The 20,134-nt window shown below is 36.2% G+C and overlaps 1 protein-coding gene and 1 long non-coding RNA gene across 2 annotated transcripts in view; one reads left to right on the forward strand and one right to left on the reverse strand.

The window, feature by feature from the left end:
- Window positions 1-1,375: 1,375 nt before the first annotated feature.
- LOC118764332 lies at window positions 1,376-18,905 on the reverse strand. The gene is made up of 3 exons (XR_005000147.1): window positions 18,896-18,905; window positions 13,943-13,947; window positions 1,376-1,460 (listed from the first exon to the last, which is right to left on the reverse strand). It is a non-coding gene; the product is annotated as an uncharacterized LOC118764332 (long non-coding RNA).
- LOC115213777 (tumor protein p53-inducible protein 11) overlaps window positions 3,162-20,134 on the forward strand; it is a 547,834-nt gene continuing 530,861 nt past the window's right edge. The window contains exon 1 of the mRNA XM_036504948.1: window positions 3,162-3,298. Within this exon, the coding sequence (XP_036360841.1) occupies window positions 3,255-3,298 (44 nt within the window). The 5' untranslated portion in view covers window positions 3,162-3,254. The remainder of the gene's footprint in view (window positions 3,299-20,134) is intronic.

The raw sequence follows: 20,134 nt of genomic DNA on the forward strand, positions 1-20,134 counted from the left end.
AATGCCAATAGTTTTGAAATGTTGGAGTTACTCAATTACATCAACCTCTCTACTTCAGCGGTTCTTTATTTTATTGACTCTGAAAGGATTCAAGGCAAATTTGACCTCAGCTTAATTTGAACTCAAGGTATAGAGAGCTGGAACAAATAACTCAAGGGATTTTACTTATGCTCAAATGATCCTGCCAATTCATCTGCCTCATATATGATATAATGGTGTCAAATTCTGGTGCAAGGCCAGCAAGTTTTGTGGGGAGAAGATAAGCTAAATACATCAACCCCAGTGCTCAATGGGCACTTATTTTATTGACCTCTAAAGAATGAAAGGCAAAGTTGACCTCTGAACTTAGAATGTATAGACAGATGAAATGCCGCTAATCATATGGCCCAGTGGGCCAATGGTTTTGCTAGCTCACAGTCTTCATATATGATATAATGACGTACTAATACTTTCTATTGTAAGCACAAGGCCTGAAATTTTGGTGGGCTGAGGGTAGTGAATTACATCGACCCTACTTCTCAGCTGGCACCTATTTTATTGACTCTGAAAGGATGAAAAGCAAAGTAAACTTCTGTGGCATTTGAACTCAGAATACAGAATCAGAAGAAATTCCACTTAAATATTTTGTCCAGTGCAGTAATTAATCTGCCAGCTGTTGCCTTATGATGATATGTCATAATGATATGATGTAGTGGTAGGATATCAAAAAAAATTCTTAAAGGTCCTTCCCAAGCAATAGGCTCATAAGACCAGAGGTATAGATATTCCCCACCCTGTCACATGGGTTCATTCATTCTGTCACAGGATTATTCATTTTTGCCAGCTGAGCAAACTGAAGCAAGGTGAAACAAAGTGATTTGCTGAAGAACACAATGCATCACCTGGTCCAGGAATTGAAACCACAATCTTACAACCATGAGGGCAACACTCTAACCACTTAGCCACCTGCCTCCACAGTGATATGGTATAATAGTGAGTTAATACAGATTACACAAAGTGACATTTGAAAATAAAATGAAAGTATATATGTCGAAATAAATACTTATATGATCATTATCTGTTTTCCATGCTCACATTCTGAACCTAAATATTTGGTGCTTTTTGTAGGTTGCAGAGAGTTAGATAAAATGAATAACTATATTTAGTTATGTCATTTGTTCTAAATTTTCTAACATAGAGAAATAAACTGTTGTAGTAATTACTGCACTAAACAGCTTACAGTTACAAAGAAATTAGCTATTAAACTAATTATAGAGATAACTGGGTCATGATTATAGAGAAATTGTTCCTTCTTAGATCTGATGACATGTAAATGCAATAGTTTTGCCATTGGAGTTGTATGGATGTGAAACATAGAAAATGTCACTAAAGATGACACAGAAGCCATTCACAGATGGTGTTGTTTATTTGGTGGGTAGATACTTGGCCAAACAGTGGGACTGAACCCAAAACCATGTGGTCTGAAAGAAAACTTCTTAACCCCACAGCCATGCCTGCTATAACTTCTTTTACCCTTTATTTGTTTCAGCCTTTTCACTGTGGCCATGCTGAGGCACTGTTTTGAGGTGTTTAACCAAACAAATTGGCCCTCACTACTTATTTTTTAAGCCTGGCATTATTCTATCACTCTCTTTTGTTGAACTGCTAAGTTACAGGCACAAAAACAAATCAGTACCAGTTAGTGGGCTTCTTTCAGTTTCCATCTACCAAATGCACTCTCAAAGCTTTAGTAAGCCTGAGGCATAGGACACTTGTTCAAGGTGCCATGCAGTGGGAATAAACTCAAAACATGTTTAGGAAGCAAACTTCTTACCACACGACCATGCCAGCACCTGTGTAAGTGTGTGTGTGTGTATCTCAAAATACTAAAGAGTAAATTTTTTCAACAAAATTGCCATTGGCTTCGACCACGGTCTCCAGACGACTTCAGAATCTCCTGCAACTCTTCTAGAGGTTATCCTTGTTTAAGTTGGTGAATGCTGCCATAATCCTTCCCTTCAGTTCATCTTTGGTGTTACTAGGAGTTTTGTTGGTCTCTCACTCAACTGTGCCCCACACATAATAATCAAGAGGGTTGTAGTCTGGGGAGTTAGGTGGCCAGATGTTAGGGGTGATGTGGTCACAGAAATTGTCTGACAACCATGACTGGGCTCTCCTGCTTGTGTGGCATGCTGCAGAGTCCTCTTACCAGACATACAGTCTTCCAGCAGCCACCCTCATGACCCAGGGCAGCACTACCTCCTCCAGGTACTTCATGTAGGCCTCTGTGTTGAGCCTGAGGCCGTGTAGGAAGATGAATGGAGGCATAATGGTGCTATCACTAGTGATCACTTCAAACATCATGATGTTAACTCGATGTTTGATTTTATCATTCTCAGTACATGTCTTCAGATTGCACTGTCCTCAGATTGACATTCAAGCACTCTGAAATGCTCATAATGGAACTTCTGGCATGAGTACATCATGCAGTACATCATGTTGTTTCCAAATTTCTGGCAGAATGAATTGTGCCATAATGCTGTTCTTCTCACAGACAGTGCCCAACTGACCCTACTATACTGTGTAGTTGACAAACCCCAAAACAAACAATGCGCATGTGCAAAATTAGAAATATAAAAGGAAGACACTTTATCTATCACACCCTGTATGTAGATATATAGATATATATACAGATTTATATAGATAAATAGACAGACAGACAGACAAACAGACAGACAGACAGACAGATAGAGAAATAGATAGATAGATAGATAAATAGAAAGATAGATATTTAATATCAGTCTAGTGGAAGACTAAGCAAAGTACAATTGTGTGCAGCCAACTTAAAAACACTAATAAGCTAACTTTGTTTACATACCAGGAACTAATAGGCCTACAAAATTAAATGTTCGTGAGTGTGTGTGTGTGTGTGTCTGTGTGTGTGCTTGTATGCGTATGTGTGTGTGTGTATTTACATGTCTGTGTGTTTAAAAAATATTTATGTACATACACATGCATGTTTGTGTGAGTGTGTATTTTCAATACGGACATACACAGTCACATATACATATATGTATAAAACTCAAACACACATATACATTCTACCATATACATGTATATAAACATATTTACGTCTGAACTAACAAGTGTTTCTGTGAGATACAGTTTCAGAATCTTCAAATTTATAAAGAATTGATAAGGAATAATAAATTAACCAAGCTATCCAAGATTTGTATTAATTTTTTGAGGATTTAAGAATTAGTCGCTTTTTTAAAATGGACTATATTAATGGAACTATTCAGCAAAGAGCAACGCAAATGTAAGTAACACTATATATTATCTATGTACATCTATATATACATATATCAGGGACGTGGGATCTTTTCAATCTGGTAGCCAAGTTGATTAATCAATTTGGTCAAATTTTGAATTTCATGGATTATAAGCTATAGCAAATACATATTTCTACATAGCAGAAGGCAAAACACTAAATATAATATCCTTAAGAGGTTGCAGACCAAGTTTCAATACAATTGACTAATATCTTGAGCTTCTGCATTGACTATAAAGAGAATGGGGGTGTAAACTTCTCCCCAGTGCCACTGCAACGGTCATGTGGATGTACGTCGTATGTGTGTGAAGTTTTCTTTGTATTTTGACTTTAGGCCATTTTATTAAAATTAATGATCGTCTTAAATTTAGTGTTGTTTACATTTAGTGATGACTCATAAGCCAATAACGCATCATGATACTGAATGCTCAGTATTTGGTACTCCATGTGATCTTAGTGAGTGAGTTTTGCCAACTTACAAGGACATACAAAATGTGTTTTATTTGAACAAGGGAAAGAAAAAGTGTTGTTAAGAAAAATCCTTCAATTAAGCAAATTGTCAAGATTGTATCAAACAGAAAAGATAATTCTTCTTTGGCAAAAGGCATCCAACCCTTCTTTGGCAAAAGGCATCTAACTGAGTCAGTTAAACTGAAAATCTTATACTTTTATCTAAAGTATCAAGCATTACTAAAATCTGTGAAAAATAGGAAAAAATGTGTACCATTGTTTCAAACAAAGAGTAATGTGTTTAAAAACAATGCAACAAAAGATATATTTGACATTGCCTGTTGCAAGTGCAACTCCTTCAAAAACTGAAGTTGTTGTAGAGACAAAAAACAAAGAGGACAAAATTTTTTACAGGATCAGTGGACAAATCGAAAAATGATCATTGGCGGAATATATCAAGCAGTATTTAAACAGAAAGTTCAGAGGTTGATTTGTATTATTTAGTTACATGGCATTATTTCGATTTTATCACCAAAATGTGTCAAGAATTAAAAATTGGTTTACATGTTATCTTATTTTGATGTGTGTGTAATCTAGACCTCATGTAACACATATATTCGGTGACCTAGTATTAGAAATAATTAAAAAAAAACAAAAGTCGTAAAGCTTATTTATTTCACATAATTTCGAAGTTTTTAGTGCATTGCGGAGCCTGAAGATATAAATTTTAGAGCTTGAAATCTTAAATCTCATGTTTTAAAAGGATTTCACAAAAGAAAATTGATTTGTAACAATGGAAGTAAAAAATAAAATGAAGAACAGCAAACCTGTTATGAATTGAATTTTTGCTCATTATTCAAAATTTTAAGTGGGCTACAGAGCCTGAAAATGTAAATTTAAGAACTTCAGATTTCAACACAGTTGCTTTTAAAGGATTTTGCAATAAAAAATATATTCTTAAAAACATATTTCGAAAATCTGTGTAATAGTTACCTTTTTCACTCCACCCTAATGTGTGTGTGTGTATGTGTGTGTGTGTGTGTGTGTGTGTGTGTGTGTGTGTCTTTCCCCCACCACTGCTTGACAACTGCTGTTGGTGTGTTTATCTCCTTCACAATTTAGCAGTTCAGTAAAAGAGTCCAATAGAATGAGTAGCAGGTTTTTAAAAAATGAATTAGTACTGGGGTTGATACATTCGACTAACAATTCTTCAAGATGGTACCCCAGCATGGCCACAGTCTAATGTTTGAAATACGTAAAAGATAAAAGAGACATATGCACACACACACACATGTGTGTACCATGTTATAAAAGCCAAGAATATGTTATTGTGCAACTGATTAGTATGAGAATTAGCCCAGATGAGAAGCAAATTCGTTTTGAGCCAAGAAGTAGTACTGATGCCATCTTCTTTGTGAGACAATTACTAAGAAGCTAGAAGTACTAAACTAAGACCCCACCTTCGGTCACGACACTGACCATGGGATTGCACCTAGAAAGTTACCCTGAGAGGCACAAGTCCGGACAAGGTTGTTTATGGAAGACCAGCAGTCACCCATGCATACCGGCCTCCACTCTCCATGCCACCAGTGTTATCCAAGGGAAAGGAAAGGGCCAATAGAGCTTGGCACCTGTGACATTGCAACTCATTTCTACAGCTGAGTGAACTAGAGCAACATGAAATAAAGTATCTTGCTCAAGAACACAACACGCAGCCTGGTCCATGATTCAAGCTCACAACCTCACGATCATGAGCTCAATGCTCTAACCACTAAGCCATGCGCCTTCACAGTACTAAACTAGAGAAGGTATTTAACAATGTTCCATGTTCTGCAATCTTCTGGTCACTGAGGTAGATAACAGAAGATGAATGGCTTGTGAAGACGATACAGTCATGTACAGGAATGCTGTCAGTATGTTATGGATCAGCCATAAGTACAGCAATGAATTTAACATGCATGTAGAGATCCACCAGAGTTCCATTCTCAGTCTCCCCTTCTATTTATTGTAGTTATGCAAGCCATAACAGAGGAGTAAAGACAAGCTGTCTGGGAAATTATATATGCTGATGACTTAATTCCCAGATATGAACCTGTAGCAAAAACTCCAAGACCTGAGGACAAAATCTAGAATTAACAGGCCTCAATGTAAACTTAGTAAGGGCTTAAGTATTTGTAGGTAAGAAAGAATGCATGACACTGATTCCTTTAGAGAAAAGGCTGTGCTTCCTCTACAGAAAGGGAGTAGGTAGAAATCCTGTATTCCAGTGTGAAGTATGGATGCAAAAGAGATGTAGTGGAGTAATAGGCAAGCTAAGGGGAAAAGTAGTTGCACAAGCTAACATAATCTAGGATCACATGGAAAGTAGATTCCCTTAAATTTCTAACACGTAATTAATTGCATTTGTTACCTTGGTGAGGCAACCAAATTAGCAGTGGACATGGATGTTTTGAAAGTATAGAAGACAGAGTAAGAACAAGCTGGAAAAAGTTCTGGGTGTCATTAGCTCTGTTGGTTATAAAAGTTGTCTCTCTCAGAGTGAAATGTAGAATGTACAATGCTTGTGTATGAATTGTAATACTACATGCAAGTAAAATGATGTGTGTCCTGAATACAGAGCTTTTGTAAAACTAGAAAGATATGCTGGACGTGTACTTTTGGTGTGCATGAATGATAGAGAGTACAAATGAACAAATAGAAAAACTGAATATAAGAGGTTTCAAATGTGTACATGGGCTGCTAAGAGAATACAACACATACTGAGTAAGATACATAAGAAAGATGACAGCATATGATACATTGTGCTCAAAAGGATAAGTCAAGCTAAGTGAAATTGTGGTCATGACTAGTGCTGGTGACTTGTAAAAGGCAACCATGCCAATGCCACACAAAAAAAAGATACCCAGTTATACTCTTGGAGTGGTTGGCATTAGGAAGGGCATCCAGCTGTAGAAACCATGCCAGTACAGATTGGAGTGTGGTGCAGCTCTCCATCAAACTGCAGCTCTAGTCAAACTGTCTAACCCATGCCAGCATGGAAAACAGATGTTAAATGATAATGATGATATATATATATTATATATATATACAAGTAAAAGCAACCCATCCCCCGTCCAATGGACGGTGCTGAGTTGTCAAACATTTAAACCAAATTGGAGTGTGATGCAGCTCTCCATCTTACCAGCTCTAGTCAAACTGTCTAACCCATGCCAGCATGGAAAACAGATGTTAAATGATAATGATGATATATATATATATATATTATATATATATATATATATCTATATACAAGTAAAAGCCACCCACCTCCCGTCCAATGGACGGTGCTGAGTTGTCAAACATTTAAACCAAATTGGAGTGTGATGCAGCTCTCCATCTTACCAGCTCTAGTCAAACTGTCTAACCCATGCCAGCATGGAAAACAGATGTTAAATGATAATGATGATATATATATATATATATATATATATCTATATACAAGTAAAAGCCACCCACCTCCCGTCCAATGGACGGTGCTGAGTTGTCAAACATTTAAACCAAATTTTCTCAGAACAGCTTGTCCGACCGTCCCATAGGCCTCCCCTTTGAGAAACGCTGATTTAACCTAATTTTGAGACACCAGCAAAAGACGGATTTTGATTGATGTACTTGAGCGTACAAATGCACATTTCCACAGCTTTATCGATCGCATTCTCACCTGGATTCATTTTTTGTAATTTTTTCAAGACTTATACACACCTTGATACTATCGGTATCTACATATCAAATTTGAGTGCAATTGGATGGAAGATGCTCAAGATCCTAGAAGTCACACACACACACAGACAGAACGGATTTTATATAATAGATATAGATATATGCACAGACAAAAAGGTTCTGAAAAGTTCCTGGTTTTAGGGGTATCATGAAAGGCCTGGTTGGAGGCTTAACTTTCTGAGTTCTTTTACAGGGTTTAGAAAAACTTAAGGACCACTGCAATAAGTGTATGAATCTGAAAGGAAAATATATTGAATAAAATCATAATGATCCTCCTGTATTTTCTTTTATCCAAAACCAGGAACTTTTCAGCACAGCATTTATATGTATAAATATATATATATATATATATTAATTTATATATAGAGGGCATTATACATACATGCCAGAGGGCATTATACATACATGCCACACGCTAAGAGGGACAATTAGTCATTTCTACCAAAAATATTACTAATCCCACCGAATGCAATTTTTCAAAGTAAGACATTTAAAAAATATAGACCTGTATCACAGTGATTTCATACTTACGTATTCATCAGCAGGCCTGAATGTATCATAAATAAACGACCCTGCCCCGCTTAAGCCGATCAGCTAACTGATCAACATCAACGAAGCACATGGGTGAGTTTACATATATTACATCCTGTAAATGGCATACTTTTACGAATTGCATTTTGGGAAAGGAAAAGTTTTTCGGAATAAAAATTTAGCAATTAAGGACAACTACTTAATAAGGAAAACTTAACAAGAAATTGTCAGGTATATATATATATAAGTCACTTGCTATGCAAGTACATCTCCATAATATATATATAAATATATTTGCTTAATTTTATCTAACAATCCTTCCCTCATTCTATCATTCATTCTGTTTGGTTAATAGCATTTCTTATTTTCGTTTGTGTGCACTTTTGCCTGATTACACATCTATAAAGACATACCGTAACTGAAATATATTTGCTACCAATGAACTGAATAGATAAGTTATTAACTCACTAAAACATATGTTTATAAAAACATTGAAAATATCAATAATGTTTTCTGCATTTCTCATTATATAGAGCATGGCTCAGACTCTGCACTTTAAACTATCTGTGATGTCACGATTGTATCTTTATCGCATAGGAGATAGGAGTTAGGGGTTTAATGTAGAAACTGCTTACTAAACTCTAAATTTACAGGTAATCTGTTGTGCATGATAGCATATTGTATAAACACATACACAAAGACACACACACATACAAATGTGCATGCACACACAAATACACACTCACATACGTACGTACACGGACATACATGCACAAATGCATGCACACACATATATACATTTATGTATCATAGTATAGTTTATCATGTGATTACAGTTAGATGTTCAACTGCTACTTGTGAATTTAGAACACCGTGTATAGTACCATCATGTATTCCGCTTCTAGTACAGAGGTGTTGTTATTACCATACTTGGTAGTGTTACTGATTATCATATAAGGAGAAATTATGATAAACATGTGTTTATAGCATTTGTTCCTTACATTCATTTCACCATTGTGGTTGTTTGAAACCTATGTAGGAGCTCACTGGGTTTGGCTGCTCTGCATTGATAAGGGAAAAATACCCTGAAACTAGTCTGCAGAGGCCTGACCAGCAAGGAGAAGCAGGTGACCTCCCCTGTTCGAAGGTTAAAATGGACACAGGTTCATGTGTCACATAGCTAGCCAGAGGCGATGGCCTGTTGGTGGTAATCAACGACAGCATTTGTACTATATTTCTGGACTGCCATATTAGCTTGGCGATAACTATTAACATTTATCTTAATAATTTTGATGCAACTCTCTGTACTGTTCTTTCTCTCTCCATCCCCTTCATTTCCTCTCTCTTCTTTTCTCTAATTCTTTTTATCTCCCCTTCTCCCCCTTTAATTTTTTTCTCTCTCATCCTTTCTCTAATTCTTTTCCTCTTCCTTTCACCATTCTCTATCTGTCTCTCTCCCTTTCTCACTCTTCCTCCTTTACACTCTTACTGCTCACACGTGACCATCAACCATCTTTCTTTTCCTAACTCAAGCTTCTTTCTTTCCTTTTGATCTGCCACACAGATCATACACATTCTTATCTGTTTCCTCTCCTATCTTTTCTCCTGTCAAAGCTTATTCCTCCAGCGTTCACCACCTCACCTTACTATGAGATTTAACTCTTCTTTTATGCAAACAAGTACATACTGCACCCTGACTTTTAATAATATAAATATACATATATATATATTTATATACATAAATGCATACATATACACACATAAATGCATACATGCACACAGACACACACACATGTATGCATAAACACACACACATACACACATGCACATACTCACAGAGATATATGTACTGTGATAAAAACTGCAATTAGCTCTAGAACAGTTGGTAGACAATAAAGAAACGAATCAAGGTAAATGTAGATGCATCATGAGCATCAATGTTATTTTATGCTGTTTTAATTACCAGCTGTTTCTAATTAAGAAAATGTTGTCTGTGTAAGTAAGTCATTACAGATTAACAAGATCAGTGATCAAAGACAATCCACCCATGGCCTTTGTGTCTATGTTTCAAACATAATGTATTTAGAACTACATTATTTAAGATGTAGAAGGAAAGTAGGATTTGAGGGAAAATTTGGTCACTGTTTCTATCATATTAGAGACCATTAATAAGTTTTGTAAGTGCCTCGTGTTAAGCATTTTAGTTGGATAGTGATAGTAAGTGGCTTCATGATGTTACATCCATTTCATGAGTGTTGTTCAAGTAAACAAATGGTCTTTGTGAAATTTATGAAGTGGTTTCCACATTTCAATTTTAATAATCTCTGTTTCAAGCAAACTCCTCACACACACACACACATTTATATATATACATATACATAAATACACAACACACATACACGCATATAGATATGCATGTGTGTGTGAGTGTGTGTGTGTGTGTGTGTGTGTGTGCACTCACACACTAAGAAAAAAGCTTCTTCCAAAAAGCTTAGTAACATCCTGATAAAAGATTTTGCAACATATTTTCAATATTTTTCAATCCCCTTAATACTAAAAAATTGCATTAAGTAATTTTCACAAAGACTTTCAAATATCTCTCTCTCTCTCTCTCTCTCTCTCCCTCTCTCTCTACATATATATATATATAACAAATTAATAAACAAAACATATGCATAAATACATACATATATGTACGTACCTACATCTACATGTATATATACATGCATATATGGGTACAGGACACCAAAAAAACCTCGAACACAATGAGAAACGATAACATAAACACAAAACCAAGGAAATGGACATTTTTCTTAAACAACGAAAAAATAGAGTACAGGACATACAACACAAGGAAAATTCCCCTTCTTCAGTCGCCTCTGTTTCATCTACTCTGCGTTTCGAAGATCTATATATATATATATATATATCATCATCATCATCATCATCGTTTATATATATATATATATATATATATATATATATATATATATATATATTGTTATATTTCGGAATGGTCATATTGCCAGTTTAGCCAATAAAAACACACGCACTATATATTTGGTGTTATTTTGCTTCAGTGATATTTATTTTTTACATTAATCTTAATCTTATTTCGGCCAAAGTTCTTTCGTCACACTCCTGTGACCGCATCAGTGGTCCTTTGTTTTCTTCTCACTTACTTGTGTCTCTCCTTACTAACCGTCAGCCATTTTGTATTTCTATTGTATTTATTGGCTAAACTGGCAATATGACCATTCCGAAATATAACAATATCTGTTTCAACACACGACTTCACATAAAAAATCTTGTACAACAAATATTTAAACGTATATATATATATATGAGAATTTATTTTTGAAAATGCCCTAGAATTTGAAAAACTTGTAGTTGTTTTTAAATATATTTATTTACGTTCATACCAAACTAGTTTCAACAATTGTTTGTTTATCAGTGGTACAAATGTATACAAAGCGATGGGATATTAACATAGTTTAAAATTACGTAGAAATCAAACATATTTAAGCAATCAAATGTTCACATAAAATTAAATGACAGGGAAAGATAATATCAAAGTAAATGTTCAATGAAGAATACAATAAATCTACATTACAAAAAGTTCAATTATAATGAGTTTTTATAGAATACATTGACAAGAGAGAGAAAAAAGAAAAGAGAATAAAAAAAGCTGTTTTTATAGTTTCTGTTGTCATACATGTAGTTTTTTTTGGGTGGGGGTGTGGAATACTTGGCTTTTCGCTTTCAACTGTGTTGATGACAATATTGATGATGATGATGATGATGACAACGACGACATTGATGGTAATGATGATTATGCATGTGTATGTATGTTTGTCCTCATCTTGTTTGTTGTTAACACGTTTCGGCTGATATAATTTCCAGCCTTCATCAGGTGTCTTGGGGAATTTCAAACTTAGGTTGTCATTCCTAAGGTATTTTTCAATCTTGTTGTTGTTGTTGTTATTATTATTATCATTATTCAGGTCACTGAATAGTAATAAGAACATCGCAAAGCTGTGACACAGAGAGATATTGATGAATTGGGTATAGCTGATCATGTATTGAAATATGAAGACCACCTCCCCTTGTGGGATTAAGTTAAAATAATAGATGGAGAACACCGCTGGAAAATACGAAAACTAAAAGAAGCAGCACATATGTTAGGACACAACAACCTCCTAAGCAGACCAAATGCAGATATGAGTAACATATGGGAACCAGTATTAAGGAAGGATAGGAAAATATTCGATTTATAAGCCCTAAAATTCACTCTGTAATTTCCCACGGGAGTATGGCGTAGTGGTTCAGAGCGCGGGCTACTAACCCCAAGATTCTGAGTTCAATTCGAGACAGTGACCTGAATAATAATAATAATAATAACATTGAAAAATACCTTAGGAATGACAACCCAGGTTTGAAATTTCCCTAAGACACCTGATGAAGGCTGGAGGGTATATCAGCTGAAACATTGTGTTAACAACAAACAAGATGAGGACAAATATCTGTCAAGTGTAAATAATGTTAGCAGTATTGCTGTTTTGTACAGACGAATTTTCACCTCTATACTTCTGTTATTGCTACACCAAAGTGTTGTCAGCGATATCAGGGAAGAGGGTAAGTTGATCACATCTTCCCTAGTCCTCAACTGGTATTTTTTTCAGTGACCCTGAAAGGATGAAAGGTTAAGTTGACCTCTGTGGAATTTGAACTCTGATCATAAAGTCAGAAGAAATGCCACTAAGCATTTTGTCCAGCATGGTAAAGATTCTGCCAGCTTATATTCATGAACACTAATATTACACATCCAGAAAGTCTAAAACTGTGATCTGCATTCACTGCCCACATCTCACGACCCTGCAGTATCACAGTTTACCTTCTATCTTTTTCGCTTTTACTTGTTTCAGTCATTGGACTGCAGCCATGATGGGGTACCACCCTGAAGGGTTTTAAGTCAAACAAATTGACCCCCACCCACTCATTACTTATTTCTAAGTCTGGTACTTATTCTGTTGGTTTCTTTTGACAAACTGCTAAGTTACAGGAGTGTAAACAAACCAGCACTGGTTGTCAAGTTACGGCAGGGAGAAATACAAATGTGCATGCATGTGCACACACACACACACACACACACAAACGCATGCACATGCATATATACACAAACACACAATTTCTGCCTACCAAATGCACTTACAAGCCAGTGATCACCTTGGGGACTATAGTAGAAGACACTTGCCCAAGGTGCCATGCAGTGAAGCCAAATCCATTATGCTCTCTATTACACTTTCACTATGAAAGGTGGTGTCTATACTTACATATTCGCCATGCTCCTTGTCGGTCACTTTTCTTATATGAATATCAGCAATAATGATTCAAGTTCTTGTACTTCTCCAAATACATCAGCTCCCTTTATCATTCTCCTAATTTCTTGAACTACCAGCATCTATTTAAGCATATTTCATCATGTTCTGAGAACATATAACCCATTCCGACCCCTCTCAGAAATCATTATATCTGATGACTTAAGCTACCCTGTGAAAAACAAGCCTTTTGCATTCATCAATTCTCTTCACTAAACTATCTTATCCCACCCACACATCCTAAACCAGTCACAGTCAAACTACAGCCTAAATGGATTTCTGAATGGCATGCCTAATATAAAATTACCTTGAATTTTTTTTTAAGTGAATGGCTTGTTTGATGGTGAATTATGTCTCATGCAGCTCACTCCTTGAAAAAGGTTGCCCATACCTGTCCTAGACCATAGATGTGCCAAATACCCTAAATTTCCCAGCATGGCCGAGTGGTAAGAAGCTGGGTTCAGTCCCTCTGCATGGCACCTTGGGAAAATGTCTTCTACTAATGCCTTGGGCCAACCAAAGCTTTGTGAGTGGATTTGGTAGAGAGAAACTGAAAGAAGCAAGGTGGTGAGCCGGCAGAAATGTTAACATGCCGGGGTAAATGCTTATTGGTATTTCATCTGTCGCTACTTTCTGAGTTCAAATTCTGCTGAGGTTGATTTTGCCTTTCATCATTTCAGGGTCGATTAAATAAGTACCAGTTATGCACTGGGGTCGATATAATCGACTTAATCCATTTGTCTGTCCTTGTTTGTCCCCTCTGTGTGTAGCCCCTTGTGGGCAGTAAAGAAATAAGAAACTGAAAGAAGCCTTTTATATATATATGTGTATGTGTCTTTGTCAGTGTTTGCTCTCCATCACCACTTGACAATCAGTATTGATGTAATTATGTCCCCATAACTTAGCAGCTCAGCAAAACAGACCAACAGAATAAGTAGCAGGCTTTACAAAAAAAAAACAAGTGCTGGAGTGAATTTTTTCCGCAAAAATGCTTCAATTCCCCAGCATGGCCACAGTTTAATGAGTGAAACAACTAAAATATAAACACTGAAAGATAAACCTAATTGCTACCAACCTATGTCTGTCGTTACCCCTATGAGGTTGTCCAACCACACTCCTCATCAGTGGTACCCAAAACACATCCACATAACAGAGAAGTTGCCCTTTCTTCAACACTCCATGACACTTCAAGTCAGCTGACTCTTTGAAGCTCTACCAAGTGTAGGCCACTTACACTTAGTGCTTTATGTGCTTCCCTCTTGTAACACCCAGAAACAGCTTGGCTGTCCTTTTGAATAAATCCCTATATGTCCCACACAAAACAAAGACCAAATGCACTAAGTCTCCCAAGTGGTTTGCTCATATTTTGTTGCTGGTCTTTAGGCAAAACATTTAGACTCACATCTGCAAAAATCTTCCTGCATTCTCTAAAACAGGACTATGTTGCTTATCCAGTAACGCAATTCCTGCAAGACCTCATTCCAAACTGCCAAAAAATTTCTTTGTGCATTGTGCAGCCATCAAGCTGTTTCACCTTCCAAACTGCAGCTGATCCTTTTGATCTTTTAGCAAAAGAATATCCACAAACTTTGCAAACAAATTCCATCTGACTCATGCAAGCATAAAAGAAGTGGCTGTTAAAACAATCTTGATGTTGGTGATGATGATGATGATTATGATGATGATGATGATGATGATGATGATGATGATGATGATGACAGTGACGACGATGATGATGATGACAATGATGATTATGAATATGCCCGTGTGTGAATGTGTGCGTGTATATCTGTGTATGCATGTGTAATTAGGTAAATAAATACACACTCATACATCACATATAGTGCCATGTATATGTGTGTGTGTGTGTGTGTGTGCATGTGTGCATGCATGCGTGTGTGTGTGTGTATGTGTGTGTGTGTGTACATATATTTCACACACACACACAAAAAAAGAAAGAGTGAGATAGCAATCCAAAGAGGAAGCTGTTCACAGGAAAAACCTCCTACATGAAAGGATATGAAAAGAGAAAGGAGTGGAAAACAGAGCAACAGTGAGATAACAACAACAACACTTCTATCAGTTACAACAGTAACAACAACATAACTCTATATATCAGCACTTATCTAGTTACAGAATCCACAAAAAGTGCTTATGCTTGTCACTCAATTTGCTAGAAATGGCAGACAAATCTTTTACATCACACTTCTTTCCAAATGTAAGTAGGAAGAACATGTTGGATAACATAGTTCTGATACACAGAATGACAGGATGGTCACAATTGGAATATTTTTGATCATAGATTTGTTTCATCAAGAGTGTTTTAGGAACTCAAAAAACAACTATAACAACAATAACATTCAATTCATTAATAATGCCTAACCCTAACCCTAACCCTTACCCTAAAACCTTAAAGCTAAAACCAGTACAAATGCATGAACGATGTCATAAATAACAGTGACAAACAAAATATGCACCGCCAATAGGTGTTGTTGACAAACAGCGGCAGTAATTTTATTCAGCTTAATACACGTCATTGATTGGTCGAAATTACCAAAATATGACTACTTTAACACGAAATAACTTCGTAAACAAACTTTTCTCAAAAACGCTAAGAGTAAAAAATGCTTTATATGACACATTCTACCGGTGCCGAAGTTTGAAAGTGCTTAGTTACAAAAAATTATTTTCTAAATCTGCCAGTCAAAAGGTAAAGATCCATGGTGGTTTCCATTATAGGTACAAGGCAAGCAATTTTGAGGGGTTGGGGTGGTGATTTTAGTCAATTTTAATTTATTGAACCCAGTACCAGTACTTTATGGGGTGTAGCTACATAAATGTGCCCCATACCCCACCAAATTTGTTTCCTCATAACTTTCAGAGAAATGGATAATTTTTCATGAAATTTTCTACAAATACCTTTCAGATGGAGTAGATTATAATTTATAGTGGAATTTAAATTGAAAAATCAAATGGTAGGCAAGTGTACAAACATACAGATACTCATCACATGTATATATATAAATATATATATGTGTGTGTGTGTGTGTGTGTGTGTGTGTGTGTGTGTGTGTGTATATATATATATGTATATATATATGTATATATATGTGTATATATATATATGCATTTTACCCTTTTCTAATGTCTCCTCTTTTACCCTTTTCTAATGAGCTACAGTAAGCCGGAACATTATTATTATCTTAGACCAGTGGTTCTCAACCATGGTCCATATCACCCTTAGGGGTCTATATTAGATTTTAGTGTTAAAATTTATGTGCATTGAGTTGGTTACACTTCTACAATACACAGAATATTTTAACAATTTCTATGCAATTCCTAATATTTAATTCCTCCTCTGGAGTATCTCCATTTCAGCCACTTTTCATGATCATATTCTTTTCAGTCATTACCAAAGATTCTTGACCATAGTGAAGGGTTGGCATGAACACCATACGGAAGACAGAAAGTCTGGCTTTTACACCCACCTTTTTTTCTTCTGAAGATTGAATGCTTAAGCATCTTAATAGAATAAAAAAGGACAAATCAAATAATGAAACTTGAGATAAACTATATCTAGGAAAGATCATAAGCCTATTTAGTCAGTGCTGTTTCGGGGGTAAACAGCCACAACAATCTAGATTATGTGATATGATAATCAGTTAGCTCAATACTTTCAGAGTATAGAGATTTTACATGTGTTTTTACACTAAGCATTTAACAATAAGTTAAGATCAATGACACGTTTCCATAGTTTCTTTTATAGGAACAAAATTTCAAGTTTTATTTACTACTTTTTCCTACTTTCATTTAAAAAATCTTTTTTGTAATCCTAAATCACATGACTCCATTTAAAGGATGTTATTGGCAAGAATTTTTGTGTAATTTAGATGACAGTTTATTCACTGCACCCTGCATATATAAATGCATGTACATGTGTGTGTGTGTATATATATATATCCACACACACAAGTAATCACTTAAATACAAAACAAGGTGGAAAACAAATAGTACTCAAATACAAAAAGTAGAGTAATATGCTTTTATTAAAGCTGCAAAATTCTCAAAACTGTGAAACTCTAGGCTTTAGTAAAAGTATATATATATATATATATATATATATTATATATATATATATATACTCCTTACTCTTTTACTTGTTTCAGTCATTTGACTGTGGCCATGCTGGAGCACCGCCTTTAGTCGAGCAACTTGACCCGGGGACTTATTCTTTGTAAGCCCAGTACTTATTCTATCAGTCTCTTTTGCCGAACCGCTAAGTGACAGGGACATAAACACACCAGCATCGGTTGTCAAGCAATGCTAGGGGGACAAACACAGACACAGACACACAAACACACATGCACACATATATATATATATATATATATACATATATACGACGGGCTTCTTTCAGTTTCCATCTACCAAATCCACTCACAAGGCTTTGGTCAGCCCGAGGCTATAGTAGAAGACACTTGCCCAAGGTGCCACGCAGTAGGACTGAACCCGAAACCATGTGGTTGGTAAGCAAGCTACTTGTCACACAGAATTGAAAATATTTGGTGTCAAGAAGAAGGAGTATGGTTGGACATCTATTTTCAATTGTTTCTACACAATGTAGTTCTCCAGGCATGCAGGTACTTGACTATGCAACCGCTTTCCTCCATTATGAGATCTAGTTGTGTATCCTCAGGTGATATGTAAATATTGTCTCCGTAAGTCTAAAGTTTTGGCTTCAAGAACATCCTCTCTGTCCAACCATACTCCTTCTTGTTAACTCCAATTTTTGTCAATTATCTATTCATACATGAAAAAAGCCCAAATGCAAACTTGGAAGTACACATAATACTACTACTGGATAGCACAGGGTGAAATCTGAAGGTGGATGAGCTTTATATTGTATTCTACTATAATAATGATAATAATAATAAAACATTGTGTACAGTGCTCAGCTGCACTACAACTCATCTAAAGTGTATGTATAGTACATAGGGTAATGTACAAGCATCAGGAAAAGAACAGTGCATGAGTCATGACATACACATATGTGTATAAGTATGGAAGGGGGACAATCAGATGTAGTTTCGGCATAGTTATGGTATATTCTAATACACTATAACTACACACACACACACACCACACACATATTCTCCAAACCAGTGAAGTGGACAAGTTCTCCTTAGGGTTTCTCTCAATATCAAAATAAAGTATATACTTTTTATAATCGTGTATTTAAACCTTGCTCATCCTGTATGTATTTTGGGAATATTCTCGATATAAGCACTGCCTCATATTGTCTTGTCTAACCCATATATGTCTCTATGGAAATACAGACATAAAAGTAATGCTGCTGGTGATGATGATATATAAGTGTGTGTGTATGTGTGTGTGTGTGTGTGCGCGCACATATGTTTAGCTAGTTCCATGATAAAATGGACCCAGCTCATGCTCTAAAGTGGTTGGTGACAGGAAGGGCATTTTAATGGCTAAAACCATAGAATGAACAAAACTACATCAAAGATGAACAGTCCCTCTGTTGCTGCGAGTACTAGACAATGTGTGCTAACATCATGGTAATGATGATGATGGTGGTGATGATGATGATGATGATGATGACGATGGTGATGAGTATGACGATGGTAATGCTAATGATCATGGTAAGGATGAAAACAACTATGATGAGGATGACAATGATGACAATGATAATGATAACAGTGGTGGCAGTGGTGATGGTGGTGGTTGTGGTGATAGTGAAAATGTCAACAATGATGACAAAAGCTACAATTATGATGATGAAGATGATGATGACAATGATGATTATGGTTAGGGTTTGATAATGGCGATGACTACAACGATGATTGTACTGCTGATGACGATGATGGTGGTGGTGGTCGTGGTGGTCGTGGTCGTGGTCGTGGTGGTGCTGGTGCTGGTGCTGGTGCTGGTGTTGGTGGTGCTGGTGGTAGTGGTGCTGGTGGTGCTGGTGGTGCTGGTGGTTTTGGTGGTGGTGATGCTGGTGCTGGTGGTGTTGGTGGTGCTGGTGGTTTTGGTGGTGCTGGTGGTTTTGGTGGTGGTGATGCTGCTGGTGGTGGTGATGCTGGTGGTTTTGGTGGTGATGATGATGATGATAGTGATATTGTGTACAGTACAGATCTCCAACATAGTTGCTTTAGCAACACAGAAGATTTATACACATAATCCATTTTGGAAAATATTAAAGATAGAACAAACAAATACAAGATACAATCACATAAGAATGATTTCTTTTGACAAGACACAAAACCAAATATAGTATAATAGATATTTACTCTCCATAGAAAACGCTTGATAGATTTGTCTGCATCACAACAAAATCTAACACATCTCTATCCATCACCAAGCATGACTTCCATTCTGAAATTATTGGCATCACAATGCTACCCTACTTTCATATTGTGTCAGATATAACTTATAGGAAAAGGAAAGAAGCATAGACAAGGTTTGCGAGTATGTATGACATCACAGTATGTACCATATATTTGTTGATTGTACTGGGTACCAATGTATAATGCGGGCGTGGTAATAGGTACAGGTGTGGTATTGATGCAGGCATGGTATGAGCACAGGTATGGTATAGGTGCAGGCATACCTGTTTCTTTACTACCCACAAGGGGCTAAACACAGAGGAGACAAACGGATTAAGTCGATTACATCAACCCCAGTGCGT

Source organism: Octopus sinensis, linkage group LG7 (genome assembly GCF_006345805.1).
Source record: "Octopus sinensis linkage group LG7, ASM634580v1, whole genome shotgun sequence".
Taxonomy (NCBI): Eukaryota; Metazoa; Mollusca; class Cephalopoda; order Octopoda; family Octopodidae; genus Octopus; species Octopus sinensis.